Here is a 20,134-nt window from a genome sequence, read left to right as displayed (position 1 = left end):
TTCACTTTTTATCAACTAAATATAATTGCACTGCTAGAAGGAAAGTTCTAAGAGAAGTGTTTTCTTCTCGTTGTTATTTATTTTAGTAAAAAGCTGAAAATAAAGTGGTGTGATACTCATTCGTTTTTCACATCTCTCTGCAGTGTCGTCACTGAAAACGATGTCCCCCAGCCAGCTGAGCAAAATCCAGTTTGCTACCCGTGTAACTGGATGAAGCCAGATTCAACAGACAATGACAACAAGTCAACCTTCTGGAGACCAACTTCCGAAGGTGTCCATTCCAGATCGTCTTGGCCGAATAACTTTTATGGAACAACGGATTCCCATAGTATTAACGATTTCTTGCCTGATCAGTGTCACAGTTATTACAGCTACCCACGGCAGAAGACACTGGGTACCTCAAAGGGAAACATTCCAGCATCCTTTGATGCCAGTGGGACCGAGTTCTCTGAAGGATGTGCTTCACCACCTAAAACAGACGAGGCACCCATCATCGTTCCAGGCTGCCCCAAATCTGCAAGTTACTCCCTGGAATCATACACAGACAAGACCTTAGCAGAATGTAGCACAGCTCAAAGTCAGTCATGCCCTATCTTGCCTCCAAGAGCACCCAAATTGAATGAAGAAAAACAGAGTACTGAAGTGTCATCTTTACCATCAACCATTGATGGTGCAGAGAAAGAACCTCAGACTTGTTCAATAGACCCAGCGGGGGATAACTTACTTGGCAACAAGGGCACACTGGATATCTTCTCTGTTTCATACCCGTTTTCATCTCCACTGCATCTTCAGTTGGCACTGAGGTCATGTGGAGATGGGTCAGCATGGCAACCACCCTCTGACCTCTCTGAACTGTCAGTTGAAGAAGTGTCAAAATCCCTCCGGTTTATAGGCCTGTCTGAAGATGTGGTATCCTTATTTGTCACAGAAAAGATTGATGGAAATTTATTTGTACAGCTTACAGAGGAGATTCTATCAGAGGACTTTAAGCTGAGCAAACTGCAAGTAAAGAAACTCATACAATTCATTAGTGGTTGGCGACCTAAGATGTAGCGTGAGGGGGAGGGATGGGGGAGACCAGTCTTTAGAAAAGAATATGCTGCAAATGCTGATTCTACTTCAGCAGACTGTGTTGCACTACACAACTTTGTGTTAATATTGGTTCAGAGGTTAAATACTATGCAAATTCAGGTACCAATCTTTGGAAGCTGTTTTGTATGACAGTAGTATTGAAATAGATTAACATGATGCTGTATAAGTGTGCCTTGTGCATTACTGCATATGTCATAACACATCATTTTAGAATTGAGAACATCATTGTTTTTAGTCCCAGATTAAAACTAAAGTGTTATGTTTGTCCTGAACCACGAACCAAAGCTTTATACTGTACAAATACAAATGTATTTCTGCAGGAGAAAAGATTCTCTGGTTGAAGATGAATAAATATTAAGAAAATAACCAATACATCTGTTATTAGTTTGTTTTTTTGATACTATTTGTTTATTTCGTGTTATTTCAAGAATCTGATTTTTTTTTATAGAAACACTATTTAAAGTTAAATCTCCTTTTGTCCATATATTTCCACTTCCTGAGCTTACACCAGTAGGAGTATGCATAGTAGCTTCAAATGTGTTTTTGTTTTTTTCATTTAAAAGCCTTCAGTGTTTGTGCTCACTTAAGTGTGTTTTCTCAAGCTGAATTACCATTAACTTGGAACACTTAAGTGGGCACTAAGACTCAAGAGCAGTTTCTGAATATGGATATTAGTCAAATAAATGTTTGACTTATGCCTTCATCAGTGTGCTCATATATAAGGACAGATGGCCAGACTTGACTAAGGTTTCATCACAACTGGATAAGCAATTCTCTATGATGGTGTAAAACTATGGATAGCGTATTCAGGAATATTAAAACAATCCCCAGTGAAAATAACTGAAACTGTTCAACTGGAAATGCAACCAAGCACTGTGGTGAGAGATATATAACTTACAGAAGAGTACTCTGTAGTGAACAATATGTGAGAAAAGTTCACAAATATAGGCAGGCACAATGCATGAACCATCATTATGATGCCCATTTTTGATCCCCGCCCCCACTAGGTGATCATCTTGTGGTGAAAGATTCAAATCAGATAGGAAATGGATAGTTGCTTTTTACATCTTGGGTTTGACCAAAGTGAAATTCTGCACTATTGTAAGGAGGGGGCTCCCCCTAGTGGACAATACTTGAATAACATCCATCACCAACACAGATACACAGTGCCAGACCTATTAACAGGAAATGTAATTTTATGAAAACATAAATATTTTCTTGTTATAAAATAAACAACGCATACAAAGTATGCCTTTCTCCTTAAGTAACAAATGAGTGCTATAAAACTTTATGTAACCCCTACAAAAAATGTAATAAAATAAACATAAAAGCACAATTATTTTCAAACAGATTTACTGACTGTGACTAACTATGGTGATCATCAGTATAGAGTTTCTGAGTAAAGTATCAATTGATTTAGTGATCTTATTGTATTTGTTTTTATTTATTTGTTATTTATTTTTTACCCCTAAGTGTACTCCACATGAAATTACCATTCTTGGTTTAATGCTTTAAAAATTAATAAAGTTCACAGCCCACCAAAAGAGGGAACATCAGCTTCAGGTCGAATCGGGCACTTAACAACAACCAATAACTTTTTTGAAAAACCTTAAATCACTGAAACCTGTCTTGCTTTAAAAAAATTGTAAAAACTTCTCAATGTAGCAAAACAATAAAAGAAATACAAAATACAATTCCTCCAGAGAACTTCTGCATCTGAACCAATGCACTGTGATGAAGTTTAAAGCCCTAGCTTTACAGAAACTGCTTCGTACACAACTGGATCTATTTGGACATGATGTTGTGTCACTTGTTTAGGAGGAGAAATCAAAGTGACAAGATTTTCTAAAGTATACAAAATGTTATCTTCAGGCTAAAAGAGCTCATTATAAGCACCATCAACTGGACGTAGTGGAGTGTTTTGGTTTGGACCTTTCTTTTTTTCCGTATGTTATTTGATAGCGGGGTATCATTCAGTTCTTTTGTTGTTACTTTGGAAATGGAGCATTTTGCAGCTGCACTTTTAATCTCTGCAATTGTTTTGTACCTGTCTGACTAATTTTTATTAATCTCAATTACTTCTTTCAACTTTTTGGTAGTTTGGTATGCCTTTGCTCTATCCTTTTTCACATACTTTCTGCTCCTTTTCCTCTGAATTGAAGACTCGGCTGCACTACTGTTACTATCACTTGGTGTGGCTGGGGGTGTGGATGGATGAACAAAACTTTTCAATTGCTTCCTTCTTTCTGACTGTCCTTCTGTGTTGGCTTAGCTGTGACCTGCTTGAAATTTCATGTATACTTGTCAGCTTGCCCTGCTCTTTTCTTGTATATCTTAGCTGTTCCTGTTAGAGGTATTCCTGATATTTTCCTGGATCTTCTCTAAGTTGTTCTCTGTAACATCTAATGCACTACTATGAGGCATTTAGTCTCTTTTCTTAATTTCTCTCTCTGTGTTAATCTAAAAACAAAAAACAAAAAAAAAACTGTAAACACAGTAAAGCATTAAAATAAGCAATGCCTGGCATTTCTATCCTATGGGGTCAGGTGTGGTGGAGGCCTTTATTGGTCATATTACCTTACATAACCCCTTTACTGTCTAAATATCTTAGCATCTGTAAATATATTATTATATTAATTATTATTCATAAGCAAACATTTCAAACACAGGGTGTACGTACCCAAAAATATCGTACATGTTCTAGGAATGCAGATGAATTAGTGGACATAAATGGCATTAAATGCCCCAACCCTACTCATTCTGCATTCCAAGAAAATGCTTTGGTAAAATACTGACTAATTAATTTATATTAAACAATACGTTGGTATAAAGCATTTCTAAAAAGTGTAATTACTGTCACAGTTATGTCATTGTAATAGCATTATAAACCTAATCAATGATTTTCAGACACTTGAAGTGATTATTTTTTTGTTAATACATTTTTTTAAATTGATCTAATCACCAAATTATCAAATTATGCAATCTCCTTTCATGATCAGCAGCAGTGTGGAGTAGTGGTTAGGGCTCTGGACTCTTGACCGGAGGGTTGTGGGTTCAATCCCCAGTGGGGGACACTGCTGTTGTACCCTTGAGCAAGGTACTTTACCTAGATTGCTCCAGTAATAACCCAACTGTATAAATGGGTAATTGTATGTAAAAATAATGTGATATCTGTAAAAATGTGAAATAATGTATAATGTGATATGTTGTAACAATTGTAAGCCGCCCTGGATAAGGGCGTCTGCTAAGAAATAAATAATAATAAATGATCACATGATCAAAGCACCTTTGGCATATTTGCAATATACTGTCTGTTACGGTAATGACATTGAAAACTGGGGACAGGGTTTCAATTGCTTTTTATTAAAAAAAAAAAAAAAAGAAAAAGAAAAATATTTTAAAATAATAGTTCAACATCATACAGTATTATAAAATTATTCAATGAAATGCATTTATTTTGACGAGAAAGTATAAGAGATGGAAGTGGGGCACTGAACTTCTTTTTTTTTTTTTTAAACACCCTTAAATGTTAATATTGCATTAAATAATTATGCATATTTGCAAAATGTTAACGAAAACAGCTAAAAAAAATGAATGTATAGTGCAGAGGTGCCCAAACCGAGGCCAACGAGCCGCATTCGGTTCGTTTGCAGTTCAAGTGCGGAAATGCTGGGTGATGCACGCTTTGCGGCTCGAATGAACTGAAGAAAGAATAATAACAAAAACAAAAAGACAGAAAGTAAAAATAAACACAGCGTTTATTATTTTTGTTCTTTGTATTCATTCCTGTTAATTATTAATTTAATCTTTCTCGTTCTCTAGCCTGTTTCTTTGAGCCTGCAGGTTCATTCAATGGAAATGGAGCGAGGTAACCAGTGGAGTACCACAAGGTATTAGGTCCTATGCGTTCCCTAATCTACGTTAAACGGCCAGCTCAACCGGGCGGTCGACGTCCAAATGAACAATGAAAAAATTGCAGGATTTTGCACTGACTCAACTGGTCATCGCTACTTGCTGTTAGAAGTGTATATTCCTTGTGGTGTCACTAGATGGCACTGCAGCGTCTAATTACACCTATAGAAAGTGTTCACATTTCAGGAAGTGTAGATATACTAAAACAACTCCTATTTTACTATTTAAAAAAAAAAAAAAAAACTTCTCAGTAGGTAAGGGAAGTTACTTATTTTTTGTTTTAATATATTTTAAACATCACAAGTAACAGAAAGATATTAAAGCCAAATGCGTTCAACAACAACAACATACGAATTAATTAAAAACGTGCTCGACCGCAGGGTTGAGCGGATGGGTTATGGTAAAAGTAGGTATCATAAGGACTGGCTGAACTAATCAGTAAAAAAAAACAAATCTATACAGTTATTTTTCTTTTTGTCTGTTTATTTGATTAGCTTGAAATAGTGAATAAAGTTATTTAACAACTGTAAGCTATTGTGCTCTTTCTTCAATTAATGCTTGGTAATTCATATTTTATGTAAAGTATTTATAATTGTCAAAAAAGAATATATCACCAAGGACTCTGTAAATTATCTTGTGTCGCTGGCAAAAACAACTTCCTCCAAAAAGTAATTTGCAAACAAAAAATGTAATCCTGCTTCTCTCCAAAATATATTAATAAAAAGCCAGCGTGTAAATGAAGTATTTTTATTTTGAGAGAAGAAGTAAAAGTGTGTGCTACCCCTATAAAAATGTACCATGGTACTTGTACCACTGAATTTAGAACAAGGTATAATGTTATCAGTGTGAAAGTACAGTGGTACTGTATTTTATATATAATACAATGTATAATGCTGTATTATGGTACTATAATGCAGTATCACCATAATACAGCATTGTACTTTTTATTTCTAGGAAGTATCATGATATCAAATTGCAACACTGTACCTTAGTATAGTGTAGCTATATTCCATTGTATTATTATGGTTGTGCTGCATTATAGTACCATAATAGGTAATTGGACATGGATGGTATAGGATATATACATATATTATACAAAACCATTGTACTTTCAACTGATCCCATAATACCATCATACCTTGTTCCAAAATCCGGTGGTACAAGTACTATGGTACATTTTTATGTAGTCAGTTTTATTTTGTATATATGATAGAATAGCTGCTAGTCTATGTAGTCAGTTTTGTTTTATAGGAGGAGTGGCAAACACCGTTGCAGCAGCAAAGGTCATTCAAAATGATCTAGGCAGCGTGCAAATAACATTTAATACAGAAAAGTGTAAGGTACTGCACACAGGCAATAGAAATGTGCATTATAAATATCATATGGGAGATACTGAAATTGAAGAAGGGTCTATGAAAAAGACCTTGGAGTTTATGTTAACTCAAAAATGTCTTCATCTAGACAAGGTTGGGAAACTATAAAAAAGGCCAACAAAATGCTTATATAATGAAATATATAATGAAAAGTGTTGAATTTAAATCAAGGGAAGTGATGTTAAAACTTTACAATGCATTAGTAAGACCTCATCTAGAATATTGCGTTCAGTTTTCGTCACCATGCTAAAAGGATATTGCTACTCTAGAAAGAGTGCAAAGATGAGCGATCAGAATTATTCTGGCTTTTAAAGGCATGTCATATGCAGACAGGCTAAAAGAACTGAATCTGTTCAGTTTTGAACAAAGAAGACTACGCGGCGATCTGATTCAAGCATTCAAAATTCTAAAAGGTATAGACAATGTTGACTCAGTGACTTTTTCGAACTGAAAAAAGAAACAAGGACCAGGGGTCACAAATGGAGATTAGATAAAGGGGCATTCAGAACAGAAAATAGGAGGCACTTTTTACACAGAGAATTGTGAGGGTCTGGAACCAACTCCCCAGTAATGTTGTTGAAGCTGACACCCTGGGATCCTTCAAGAAGCTGCTTGATGAGATTCTGGGATCAATAAGCTACTAACAACCAAACGAGCAAAATGGGCCGAATGGCCTCCTCTCGTTTGTAAACTTTCTTATGTTCTTATATTTCGTCACTTGTTGACTTTCGATACTGTTGACGTTTGAAGCCAGATGTGCAGTTGATAGCAAATTTCATAATTTTGAATTAAGTGCTTGTTCGTTTCATGGAGACAATGGCATTAAGCAAACACTCCACAAGTAATAAACCAGACTGGGAGAAAGTTTGCTTTCACTGAAAACAATGGTAAACCTGTCTCATCTGCAACAAATCGTACACACTATAGCCTGACCAAGACGAGCAACCTCAAACGTCACGAAAACACATTTGCATCTGAATATCCTCCTGGATTAAGTTCAAGGCAGATGCTGCTTTCAGCATTCAGTAAAGAATCTGATTTAACGACTCAAGCAAGTTTTGTATGGCAAGCAAGGAATGTTGCTCATGGCAAAGTCCTTATTCAGATGAATGAATATTTTTATATAATTAGAGTTTTGGCACTAGACTAGAGAATGCATGTTTAAATGTTATATTGCATATATATTTTACATATCTTACATCTTGTGATGAACAGGTACTGTAATCCCTTTCATGGCTCTCAACCATATGGAAATTCTGGTATGTGGCTCGTATGGTCAGGAAGTTTGGCCACCCCAGTGTAATATTTAGATACCGGTACTGAGAAGAAGGGACTCAATTTGTCCCATTTCTTAGAATGGCCCATATATACACACACGGATGTCAACTGCATAACACATTATTGAGTGATGAGAGGGTATTTATTTAGGCCTACACGGTGAGTATAGCAAAGCGTAATAATGAGCAGGGCAACCTATAGTATAGGTGCATTGTATAACAAACTGTAAAATTACCCTTGCAAATTTAGCTTGGATCGTGGTACACGTTTTAACAACACGTGTGCTGAGAGATAAAATAGTCTACAGTATAACTAAAGATTCTGCTTTTCGGTTTTAACCGATAATAATAAATACATTTCTCAGTGCTGCTGGGCAATGTCCCGCCTTCCTGACTTGTATCTATCATTGATTCGTTCTGAATTTCAAATTCAACTTCAATCCCGCCCCAACTACTGAAGTGACAGCACATTCCTACATTTCTATTGGAGCCTCCACTTGCAAGATTTAAAATGAGATTACAATCAGGAATGGAGGCTTGTTAGCGGAATTTAAAACTGTATTACAGTTAAGACACGGAGGATTTAACACAGAATTGGGATGAAATGTACAAAAATGCCTACACACAAAAACCCCAGAATGTGCCCGTGACCATAGGGATTTCATTGTGGAAGACAGCAAAGGAAAGAAGGTACAACATAGGGCAGCAGTGTGGAGTAGTGGTTAGGGCTCTGGACTCTTGACCGGAGGGTCGTGGGTTCAATCCCTGGTAGGGGACACTGCTACTGTACCCTTGAGCAAGGTACTTTACCTAGATTGCTCCAGTAAAAACCCAACTGTATAAATGGGTAATTGTATGTAAAAATAATGTGATATCTTGTAACCATTGTAAGTCGCCCTTGATAAGGGCGTCTGCTAAGAAATAAATAATAATAATACAACTTAAGTGTGCAAGTACTGTCGAGTTACATATTTTGACAGAAAAAAAACATTGCGGAAGCATTTGGAAAGTAACCGAAAACACTAATTTTATACAATATATCAAAAACGAAAGTCCTTAAAAAAACGATTTACATAAAACTCGAAAATAACTAAAAATAAGCACCGAAAAATACAATTAATAAAACCCGAAAAACAGAACCCATACAGCATAATCAAATATGCTTATTTTTTAATGTACAAATTTAAATAACAATACGCAATGACAAAAAGTAATTATAGCATTCCAAATAATAAACAAATGTATAATTTATATTGTCGCCTCTCACCTGTGCACCCCAAACAAATGTGAATGACCCTGTGACCTACACATCGCGGGAATATTTGCATAAATACTTGGGAATGGCGGTTGGTCATGTTTATGAGTTTGTAGCGGTGTTTGCTATCTGGGATGGATACCGACTTTGAAGACCAAGAATTGCGAGAGGCGCAACGAGAGTACCTAGATTTTTTGGACGATGATGTAAGTGCATTATTGCTTTTGTTGCAAATATATATTATAACTTCGAGACCAGTTATTTGGTGCACTTAATTCAATTGTTCTTTTCGAAAACTAGTCTTGGCGGTTAGTTTATTTTGTGTTTTGCTAAAATGACCGCTGCCGTGTATACGCTGGTTAAATCAAAGCTGGTCTACGCAGTGCATAGTTTACGCACTTGCATGTTGTTGTAGATTTTGTGTATACAGTTTAATAATTATACGCTGACACTATAATGTGTACCATGCAATAAAACGATCTGCTTGAAAGACTTGTAGTAAGTTTCTCCTGCCGTGGGTTCTGTGTTAGTTTTAATATAAAAACACTTCTTTGTTTATATAGTAACAGGTAGTAGCATTGTCTAAAATGCTTAGTAAACATAGGGTTGAGTCCTAGCTGTATATCCAAAAGCTGTGCCTGAGGGGGAGGAGTGAGGGAAGTCTAACTGCATGCATTTGGCTTCTAAATTTGGTAACCTTTTTCCTTGTGTTCTGTCTTAATTGATTGCAATTGAATTTGTTGTGGGTTACTGGTTGGAGTTAAAATGGATACTCGCTCTCTTTTTTTATTTATGTATTTATTTAATATAATGTGTGTGTTATTTCCACCCCTCTTCAGCAAGACCAAGGTGTTTATCATGATAAAGTCAGAAACATGATAGCAGAGAATCGGTATCGTTTACTCGTAAATATCAACGATCTCCGAAGAAAAAATGATAAGCGGGCAAACTTGTAAGTAACATTCCTTAAGGGGAAAAAATGCATTTACAGTACTTGGTCAGTTCTTCTGTACACTGTGTAGTCTTGCTCATTTTAAGTACTTTTTATTTAGTCAATATTTGCAGTCTCACTCCTAAAAATCTCACTCATTTGGCATCTCTATAGTTAGTTAACCACATGAATCAGTGTGTTACATGCAGTGAAACTAAAACAACCACTATAATTGCATTATTATTATTACATTTCTTAGATGCCCTTATCCAGGGTGACTTACAATTATTACAAGATATCACATTATTTTTTTTACCTACAATTACCCATTTATACAGCTGCTTTTTTTTTTTTTTTTTACTGGAGCAATCTAGGTAAAGTACCTTGCTCAAGAGTACCGCAGCAGTGTCCCCAACCTGGGATTGAACCCACGACCCTCCGGTCAAGAGTGCAGAGCCCTAACCACTACTCCACACCGCTGCCCGTATTGTTCTTAATTAGGTATTCATGTGATTTGTTTGACTTGTAGGTTGCTGAATGATGCATTTGGTGAACAAGTAGCTTTTCAAAGAGCTTTAAAAGATTTTGTTGCCTCGATTGATGGTACATATGCCAAGCAGTTTGAAGAGTTCCATATTGGGTTTGAAGGAAGTTTTGGAGGGAAGCATGTTTCACCCCGTACACTGACTGCACGCTTCCTTGGAAACCTGGTCTGTGTGGAAGGAATTGTAACCAAATGTAAGAATTCTTAATGTCCTTCATTGTGCTGTTTTTAGTTTTAGGTTTTGATGTGTCAATGTAACTTTTTTTAAGTTGGTTATTTGCAAACACAAAAATATGTTTATTCTGAATAGAATATCTAGTATAGGTACCATGCAAGCACAGTACATCCTTTGTAGGGGTATGCTGTAAAATTCAGACACACAAAATAAGTAGACCTGCTTTGTCATGACTGGGCATGTAGGCAGGTCTCAGTCTTCCAGTGCCTCAGACAGTGTGATGTTGTGGGTAAGAATAAATTCACCTTTCAGTACAGACCATAGTGCCCCGGGTCACTAATACAGTACCTGGAACTTGAGCAGATCCCAGGAGGTTCCCATTGTTCTCTTATTGTATTCGCTATTATCATCTTCCAGGATATGGAGTACGTCAGCGCTCATTCCTATAAGTGATTCTAAGTATAGAAAAATATCTTTCAATGATAATGTACAAAAGGCATATGCCCCCGAGACATCTGATTTATGTGTTTTGTTAAAGGCTCTCTGGTGAGACCCAAGGTTACTCGGAGCGTACACTATTGTCCTACTACTAAAAAGACAATTGAAAGAAAGTACACTGATCTCACATCTCTCGATGCCTTTCCTTCAAGTGCAGTCTATCCAACAAAGGTGAGCCGATTCTCTCGCTATGTTTTTATTTTATGCAATACAAGTCTGTGTAATGTATATGCCTAGTAGACCCTGATAGTGATGTGATGCATATACAGCCATCTAAGATTTCTTTCTTTACTGTTTTTGATTTACTTAGTAACTTGACTAAGAATTTAAAGAGCATTGAATAGCACTGATACCATAACGAATGCAACGTATGTTTTATGTATAATGTCTACATTTTATAAGACTATGGACTGTAATTTTATATGTTGCCATGGGACTGTGAGGACTTGGAGACTTCATCAAACTTTTTCTTAATTGTTTGAGTTAAAATAGCTTTTTCCAATTGTAACATACTACATGTGTTAATCATACATGGTTCAGATTTAATCGTGCTTTTATCAGGTTTGTTTTCAGGAGGAAAAAAAAATTGTTCTGGGAGAACAGGGAAGCTGAAGTCAGACTGATGGTACTATCTGATACTTAACCTGTTTACAGGATGAAGAAAATAACCCATTGGAAACAGAGTTTGGACTTTGCACATACAAAGACCATCAAACTTTAACTATCCAGGAGATGCCAGAGAAGGCTCCTGCTGGGCAGCTGCCCCGTTCAGTGGATGTAATTGCTGATGATGACCTGGTCGACCAAGTCAAGCCTGGCGACAGAGTTCAGGTGATAGGAATCTATCGCTGTCTGCCTGCCAAACATGGCGGTTTTACTTCTGGCACATTCAGGTAACCACATTGGTGGAGGAGGTTGTTTTTTTGAGTCTCCAAAGAAACAGAGTTTGGGGGGGGGAGAGAATGTGTGTGTTTAAGTTACACTTGGACCTTTAAATTAAAATGGTATGTAGCCAGCAGCATTGTAAAGTACACACTGAGGACTACTGGTCTTTCTCTGAAATCTTTGTTTTTCTTTTTTAAATTTGGAATCTCCAATTATTTCTCATTTTTCTCCCCAATTTGGAAAGCCCAATTTTTAATTTTTTTTTTCAACCCGGCTCACCGCTGCCACCCCCACACTTCCTCGGGAGAGACGGAAACGGACACACACGTCCTCTGAAACGCGTGCGGTCAGCCGTCCGCTTCTTTTCACTCTGCAGGCCTGGCATGCAGCCACCTCAGAGCTACACCATCGGAGGACCACGCAGCTTGCAGGCAGGCCCACAGGCGCCTGGCCAGTCTGCAGGGGTCGCTGGTGCGCAGTGGGAACTCCCGTCCACGGTTGGCAGTGGAATAGCCTGGACTTGAACCGGTGATCTTCAGGCTATAAGGTGCATCCTGCACTCCACACAGTGCCTTTATTGGATGTGTCACTTGGGAGCCCCCGTTCTCTGAAATCTTAACACTCCAAGAAGACTACGTTTTTCTTTCTTGCAAGCCCTATATTAAATGTCAAACATATTTCTGGTTACTTTTAAATGCATTTATGGTTTAGCTTTAATTACTTGTGTATTGGTCACATTATTCCTTCAAATAACTGTTATAAACTCTGACTAGGACCATCCTCCTGTCCAGCTATGTTAAACTTATGAGCAAGGAAATCACACCAACATTTTCAGCAGGTGATGTAAGCAAGATCAAGAAGTTTTGTAAAGCCCATTCCAAAGTAAGTAGATGACCAAGCAAAACCATGTCCTGTTAAATCATGTCTTTTGTACTTTTGTATATTTCCCAAATTGTATGTTTTTTGTTTTTTTTTCTTTTGAACAGGATATTGTTAGGTATTTGAGCAAGTCTCTGGCACCAAGTATCCATGGCCACGAATACATTAAGAAAGCTATTCTGTGTCTCTTGCTTGGAGGGAATGAAAAGGTTCTGGAAAATGGGACGCGTATAAGAGGAGATATAAATGTATTGTTAATAGGTAAGGGGTTTGTAAGAAATATCATTTGCTCTAAAGAAACATGCTGTACTTTGAAATCAAATTTCTTCTGGTTGAACTGAACATATTTACTCAAGTTATGTTTTAAAGTTGCTATAGTGCTGGGCAGTTTGTTTCATATACACAGAGGTGTAATATTGCATAACAAAGTCGTAGGACTGATCAGATTCCAGTTAAATATACAGTGCAAACCCGTTGCTCTGAAAGCTGTGTATTGCAGAACACACAAATTCATTGTACTGGGAAGTGCTACAAAATATTTAACTGATGTCTCCTTTAACATTTAATTTATACCATTTTTTTTTTTTTGAGTCCTGCCAGTTAGTCCTGCGCGGGTCCAATTTATTTTTTTTACGAACAGCTTCAGACTTGGACCCGACCTGCTTTAATAAGACCTGCAATCTGACTCGAACCCGCCAGTGTTTGTCCTTCACCTACTGCCTGCGCCGTCTGACTCGCGCGCTGTCACATCCACACACAGATATCGCTACCATTCTCCACGGATTATACAATAGACTATTAACAGTGTGGTAGCTTTTTCTAGTGGTATGAATATATTTTAACATTGTAACATTAACTATCTCTACTTAATTTACTATAAAATACCTGTCTTTTGTGCCACCAGTTGAAAGGGAGCTACACCAGTGCTTTTGCAGAGATTTTTGTGGCTGTCATTCACAAAAACATAATGACAGGTTTTACAAGCAACTAATCCAGTCGCATGTTCATTATTTTCATTTGCTATGATTCCATAAGAATTCCACACTTCTGATTTACCTCTCGCACTATTATCCACTACATGATGTAAACACTGCGCTATCTTTTGTTTCACCTCGTCCACAGGCGTTTTTAATATCCCCAAGCAGACGTGATAAAAAGATCTCGCTATGTATCAAACAAGCAATAACACTGCTTAGTCAGATGACGCCTCCCTAATCGCCTCCTGCTTCAGTGCTGGAAATACGGGTACATTTACCTTCAAATACGTTATTTGGGAAGGGTTACAGACGAGTATGCTGAAAGGACAGAAAATGTTTTAGGTGATTCAAATTCAGACCTGAATTATTATTTTTTATTTTTGACCCAAACTGCAAAAAAGTTGCCACCCCGACCCGCTTTTGCGGTTCACCCGCAGGTACCTGACCCGATGCAGGACTCGAGCACCAGTATTCACTGCTCCTTTTTTATTGAAATATATTGAATACTTGTTACTACACCCTTATTGAAATGCCATGTAATGGCTTTATGTTCAGTATTGTCAGATTATGAGAAACCTCGGTGTGGCTACAATGGTTTGTCATAGAACCAGAACTGCACAACAACCACTGCTCTCCCATTGTTTTCTACGGAGAAGCCATTCTGTTGAGAAATGAAGCATCAAGGCACGACTGGGTGGGTTGACATGATATAACCGCACACTTCAGGCATTCTAAGCCATTAAGCGGAGTGCATTTAACCCTTAAGTGTGCGGTTATATCGTGTCAACCCACTCCCTGGAGTGCCTTAATACTATTTATAAAGTTTTAGATGCATTTACTTTTTAAATTAACACGGCAAAAGCAAAAGGGGGGGGGGGAAAAAAAATCTCTGCACAAGAAAATGGTTCCTTTTTTATTGTGTTTCTTTTCGGTCAAGTTAGTTTATTCAGTATTGGTTCTGTTATTTCACTGCTGTTCTCTCCTCCTTTTTGTTTGTTAGGTCACTTATAGGTATTAAGTGTTATAGAATTAGGACAGGTAAGTGGCAGAGGAGTTTGAATTGAATGTGATCTGTTAAAAGGTTGTGTGTGATTAACATGGCTGATAGAATGCTGCTAACCAATCAGAGAGCAGGATTTTTCCAAGTAGGTTTATGTTGCTAATTAAGGACACCTGTTCTAAGACTACTGTGTAGCATGCCACACATAGCTTAAATGTTGCCATTAGCAGCACTATGAGATTGCTTCATTACAATTCACTGCTGCCAATATAACTTTTCTGATTGCAGGGGACCCCTCAGTGGCAAAGTCCCAGTTGCTGCGCTATGTGTTGCACACGGCTCCACGAGCAATTCCTACCACTGGCAGAGGATCATCAGGGGTAGGTTTGACCGCTGCTGTGACAACAGATCAGGAAACAGGTATGCTGCCTTACGTTTGCATAGATTTAACTACAGTAGTAAATAACTTTTATTAAAGATTTTATTAATTCTACTGTGTCTGAACACGCATTAAGGAGTATGAGGTGATTGATGTAATTTTAGAATATATTTCTAATAGAGGTTGTAAGGCAGGGTTACTAATCTAAAATTTCAAGTGGCTCATGTTGAAATTGTTGTGTTGCCTAATTCTGGGTATTGGGTAAAATATTCAATGGCCATAACATTTAATTCCAGCTTACTGTTTTAAAGGTTCAGTAATCCAATAATTTCTCTGTTTTTACATTTTACCGGCTGTTCCTAGGAGAACGAAGGCTTGAAGCTGGGGCAATGGTGTTGGCTGACAGAGGTGTGGTGTGCATAGATGAATTTGACAAGATGTCTGATATGGACAGAACAGCTATCCATGAGGTAATGGAACAGGGCCGCGTCACTATAGCCAAAGCAGGGATCCACGCTCAACTGAATGCTCGCTGCAGTGTACTGGCAGCTGCGAATCCTGTCTACGGAAGGGTGAGGTTTAAGTTTCTTGCCACACTAGTGGTGATTTTGTGTACTTTTAGAGCCCATCCAATAACACACAATCATTGATCACAATAAAACAAATGGTCAGATACTTAAATGTTTTTGCTGTAGTTTGAAATCTGTTTTTATTTATTTTATATACATGTATAACTGTTGGTAAACTATAACAATACGTGGTGGATATGTTACTGTTTCCTAATGCTGTGTGTTTTTTTTTATTTATTTCTACTGTAGTATGATCAGTATAAAACTCCAATGGAGAACATTGGTTTACAGGACTCGCTGCTGTCAAGATTTGATTTGTTGTTCATCGTCTTGGACCAGATGGACCCAGACATTGATAGAGATATTTCTGACCATGTTCTGCGCATGCACAGATACAGAGCACCGGGCGAACAAGATGGGACTGGTATGAGAATCTAAAGTTAAATAGCTAGCGTTCCTTTTTTGTAAAAGACACGTGCCAGCATGAGGAGTTACAGTTGCACAATGTTTCACCTACTGTAAGGCTTCAGTATGCAGCACAATTCAAATGTTTTCCAACCTCATTTTAGAATATCGTTTTGGAAGAGTTTTTGCTTGAATAGTAAATGGCAATTTAATAATCTTATCAAACAGCAATGGAGAATGAGAGGGAACACACTTAATATAGCGCGTGTGTCGCATGCATTAACAGAAAACACGTCTCCTGCCTTTTTTAGCCATGCCCATGGGATGTTCAGTGGATGTGTTTGCCACTGATGATCCAAATATCACTGAGGCAGCAGAACAAGAGCTTCACATTTATGAAAAGCATGACAACCTTCTTCATGGACAAAGGAAAAAGTATGTGAAAGATTTCCTCGAACATTTGCACAGAGAACAATAGTCTAATCTCTAATGTAACATTGAACTTTACAATACTAAACTTAACAGAACTCCTTTAAAGACACTTCTTTAAACAGCGAGTGGTCAAGTAAATGTTATGTGGTTACCTAGTCATGTTAATGCTGAATCACTGGAATCCTTTTGGTGCGTTTACCCTTGCAACTCGGACCTGAGCTGGCTTAGGGTCTATCAGATTAAAATATTATTTGAGCCACCCATTTACACTTGAGCACAAACTGAAGCTGGTTCAGGACCCGTATACATGAGCATAGACCTTGAACTGTAGTGCGTGCCCAAGGACATTTCCCGTCCCCAAAACACAGATGCGGAAGTGTTTTAAATTAGCAGTCATTTGTCACTTATGTGCTTCTAGTGGTAGTTCCATGCAAATTCTGATTAATTTGCTATCAGAAATGGAGCGAAGCATCAAACTTGCGTGACGGTACTGTCTACAAGTATCTGACTCGATCTTTTACAAATAGGCTTAAAACGTACGCTTTTAAGACAGATGGAGCTGAGAAGGCTGCGTTTTATATACACACACACACACACACAAAAAACCCTGAGCTGACTCCATGCCGGCTTAAGTGGTAGGAACCGGATGGGCTGAATGCTCTCCCCTCATTAACAGTTTCTGATGTTCTGCTGTCGTGGAATTTATTAGATATGAAACTGTCATCTTTTTGCTTTGTACATTTAGAGGCGTGAAGTGGAATACATGGTCTAACTTTTTTTTTTTTTAAATGTGTTCAACAGAGAGAAAATTGTGAGCATGGAGTTCATACGGAAATACATACATGTTGCAAAGCTGGTGAAACCTGTCCTTACTAAGGAGGCTGCTGATTACATAGCTGAGGAGTATTCAAAACTGCGGAGTCACGAGCAAGTAACATCGGAAACTGCCAGAGTAAACCATATTGATTTTAAACCATTTAACAGCTAGTTATTCAGTATAGACAAGGTGATGTTAATCAGACATGAATAAGATCTGGTACATTCATTAAGTGTATCAAGTTTTACTAGCAGGTGTTCAAAGGTAATATAAAACATGTGGAATCTATTTGCATTTCACTTTTATTGGAAATCCAGTGTCACAGCGACTTACATTCACAGTCGAGAAGCAGATATGTGACTTAATTTTTTTTGTTAATCCAGGGTCAAAGGGTAGTCCACTGCACTTGTCACAATTATAACTGTAAAAGGAATCTCGTTTCCGTCTACTGATTTTTAACCAATCAGTCTTCATGCACCCATTAGTTATTACTTGATTTAAGCCTTGTTAAAACAGGCCGTGATATGTTAATGTCTTTGCAGGGTATTGCTGTATATTTAGAAGTTCAAAAAGTGCAGAGAAATTATGATCACATTGTAGAAATCCTACAGGCAGAAAACTTGGAAGATATCCAGTTATGTAGCTGCCAGTGTGTTATTTTAACATATAATGGGCATTACAATTTTTGGTCTGTTTTCCTTTACGTACATGGACTGTGCAAAGATTTAATATGTACTGCAGACTGCAATTCGGTGAACATACTGTATGTTGTGAAGGTGTATGTGCTAATAAAATTTAGGCTAGGCTAGTATTTGAAATTATTTGTGGTTTTTGTTTCAGACCACGCCTGTTACTGCTAGGGCATTAGAGACAATGATCCGATTATCAACAGCCCATGCAAAAGCCAGAATGAGCAAAACTATTGAGCTACAAGATTCTGAGGCTGCGCTGGAATTGGTCCAGTTTGCTTACTTTAAAAAGGTATTCTTTTCATACTGAAGGCACTAGCCGAAACATTTTCCACTTGGTTTTGCGTTTGCTGGCACTTTTGGTTTTGGTGGCTCTAAATGTGTGGTGTTTCAGACTGGTTTGCTTATTTGCTCCTAGATTTTAGAAAAAGAGAAAAGGAAAAAGGTTGATAATGATGACGATGTAACTCCGAGTCAGGAAATTCCTAGCCAAGAAAGCAAAAGGTAACCTAAAATGGTGTTCTTTTTAAATACAGCAGTTCAACACATGAATGGAAGTTTATCTAATTGGTGACCTTGTTTACAGAAAAAGTTCTCGGCTCGTAAACAAAGATATGGATGTAACAGGTGCTGGTGATGAAGATCCATATGATTTCAGTGGTGAAGAAATGGAGACGAGTGAGATTTTATTTATGTATTTAAATGTATTTTAAATCCATTGGTTGAGTAGCTTAAATAAATACAACTACAGATTCAACCTGTTAAGTGTTTCTGAGGTTATTTTATCGTAACCCAGCTACATGATGGACTATGTTAATAGTAAACCCTTATGACCTCTCCTAAGGTGTTTTTTTTGTTTTGCAGCCACTTCCAGTCAAAAACGTAAGCCAAAAAAAGTTCCTGTGGATCAAGGAAGCACACAGAAGAAAAAGACTGAAGTAGGGCGGGACAGGTATACATTGCCTTGTTTATGATTTAGGTTTCTGAATCCTACACATTTTTGGCTTTCCATTTTTTTTTCACAGGTGGATTTTAGAATCTCTGGCAAGGTCTGTTTTTATTAGGATTGAGCTACTACAACATTCCGGTGAACTGTTTCTCATAAAGCCATGGTTACCAGGCCTTATCTTGGCAGGAACCTTGTTTGTACAGTAGCGCCCAAGCCATAACCTTCCCGACCCATGGTCCGCTACCAGACAATAATGCCCTCACAGAGTTGTGTTCAGATTATCTTATTGGGAAGTTTGCTTGATCTTGTGGTATGTTGGGTGTGTTTTTTTTTTTTGTTTGTTTTTTTTCCCCCTGTCTAAAAAGATTGAGACATGGAATGTACATACTATAACTGAACTGAGACCTAAACACTTTCATTCAATTTAGTCATTGCAGGTAGTAGTAGTACAATATTTATCAAGATGTAGTGTTGCATATGACAGGTTAACCAAAGCAATGATTTGCCACCTTTGCGTTCTCTCCTCGCTAGATTGAAAGTGTTTAAGGCTGCTCTACTGAAAGCTTTCAAAGGCGCCCGTTCCCAATCCATTTCAATTCCAGAACTGCTCGCTTTCATCAATAAGGGGGCCATCGACTCTTTTGAAATGGAGGAGGTGCAGCAAGCCTTAAATCAAATGCAAGATGACAACCAAGTCATGGTGTCGGAAGATGTGGTTTTCCTGATTTAAGATTACAAAGACTTTGATGTAATTTCCGTGTGTTACAAATGCCAAGTACTTTGCATTGAATGTGTGAGTTTAAATCTTGTGTCAATTAAATATATATTTACATAAAATAAAATTAAACCTTTTTTGAGCATATAACATTTCGGTGTTCTGGTTTGATATAATGGCGTACAAATTGTAGCTTTCTGTTTCTCCACAAAGGGGTGCAAGAAAGCAAAGAAATATACGTTTAGTAAAGGTATGGAGGAAACTACCCACCTAGCAGGATCTGATAGACATGCAAGATGTTTTACTGCAAAGTATGGATTTAAAAAAAAAAAAGAATCGGTAATAGGGGAAACATTCACTATTCACAATCCAGCTCCCACA

General features: G+C 37.6%; 2 protein-coding genes across 2 annotated transcripts in view; both read left to right on the top strand.

Annotated features, from left to right (window-relative positions):
* Positions 1 to 4,337, top strand: part of LOC117399748 (GRB2-associated and regulator of MAPK protein-like) — a 72,353-nt gene extending 68,016 nt beyond the window's left edge. The window contains exon 6 of the mRNA XM_033999114.3: positions 144 to 4,337. Coding sequence (XP_033855005.3) covers positions 144 to 1,053 — 910 coding nt within the window. The 3' untranslated portion in view covers positions 1,054 to 4,337. The remainder of the gene's footprint in view (positions 1 to 143) is intronic.
* Positions 4,338 to 8,989: 4,652 nt separating this feature from the next.
* Positions 8,990 to 19,903, top strand: LOC117400773 (maternal DNA replication licensing factor mcm3-like). The gene is made up of 17 exons (XM_034001100.3): positions 8,990 to 9,115; positions 9,749 to 9,861; positions 10,370 to 10,578; positions 11,098 to 11,228; positions 11,712 to 11,950; positions 12,716 to 12,824; positions 12,929 to 13,082; positions 15,087 to 15,218; positions 15,541 to 15,749; positions 15,996 to 16,170; positions 16,463 to 16,586; positions 17,385 to 17,535; positions 18,241 to 18,381; positions 18,508 to 18,593; positions 18,676 to 18,767; positions 18,954 to 19,041; positions 19,570 to 19,903. The coding sequence occupies exons 1-17, from the start codon at positions 9,044 to 9,046 to the stop codon at positions 19,766 to 19,768; spliced, it is 2,424 nt and encodes an 807-aa protein (XP_033856991.1). The 5' UTR covers positions 8,990 to 9,043; the 3' UTR covers positions 19,769 to 19,903.
* Positions 19,904 to 20,134: the final 231 nt, after the last annotated feature.

Source organism: Acipenser ruthenus, chromosome 4 (genome assembly GCF_902713425.1).
Source record: "Acipenser ruthenus chromosome 4, fAciRut3.2 maternal haplotype, whole genome shotgun sequence".
NCBI lineage: Eukaryota > Metazoa > Chordata > Actinopteri > Acipenseriformes > Acipenseridae > Acipenser > Acipenser ruthenus.
Note: the sequence above shows the minus strand (reverse complement) of the source record. Positions and strands in the feature narration are given on the sequence as shown.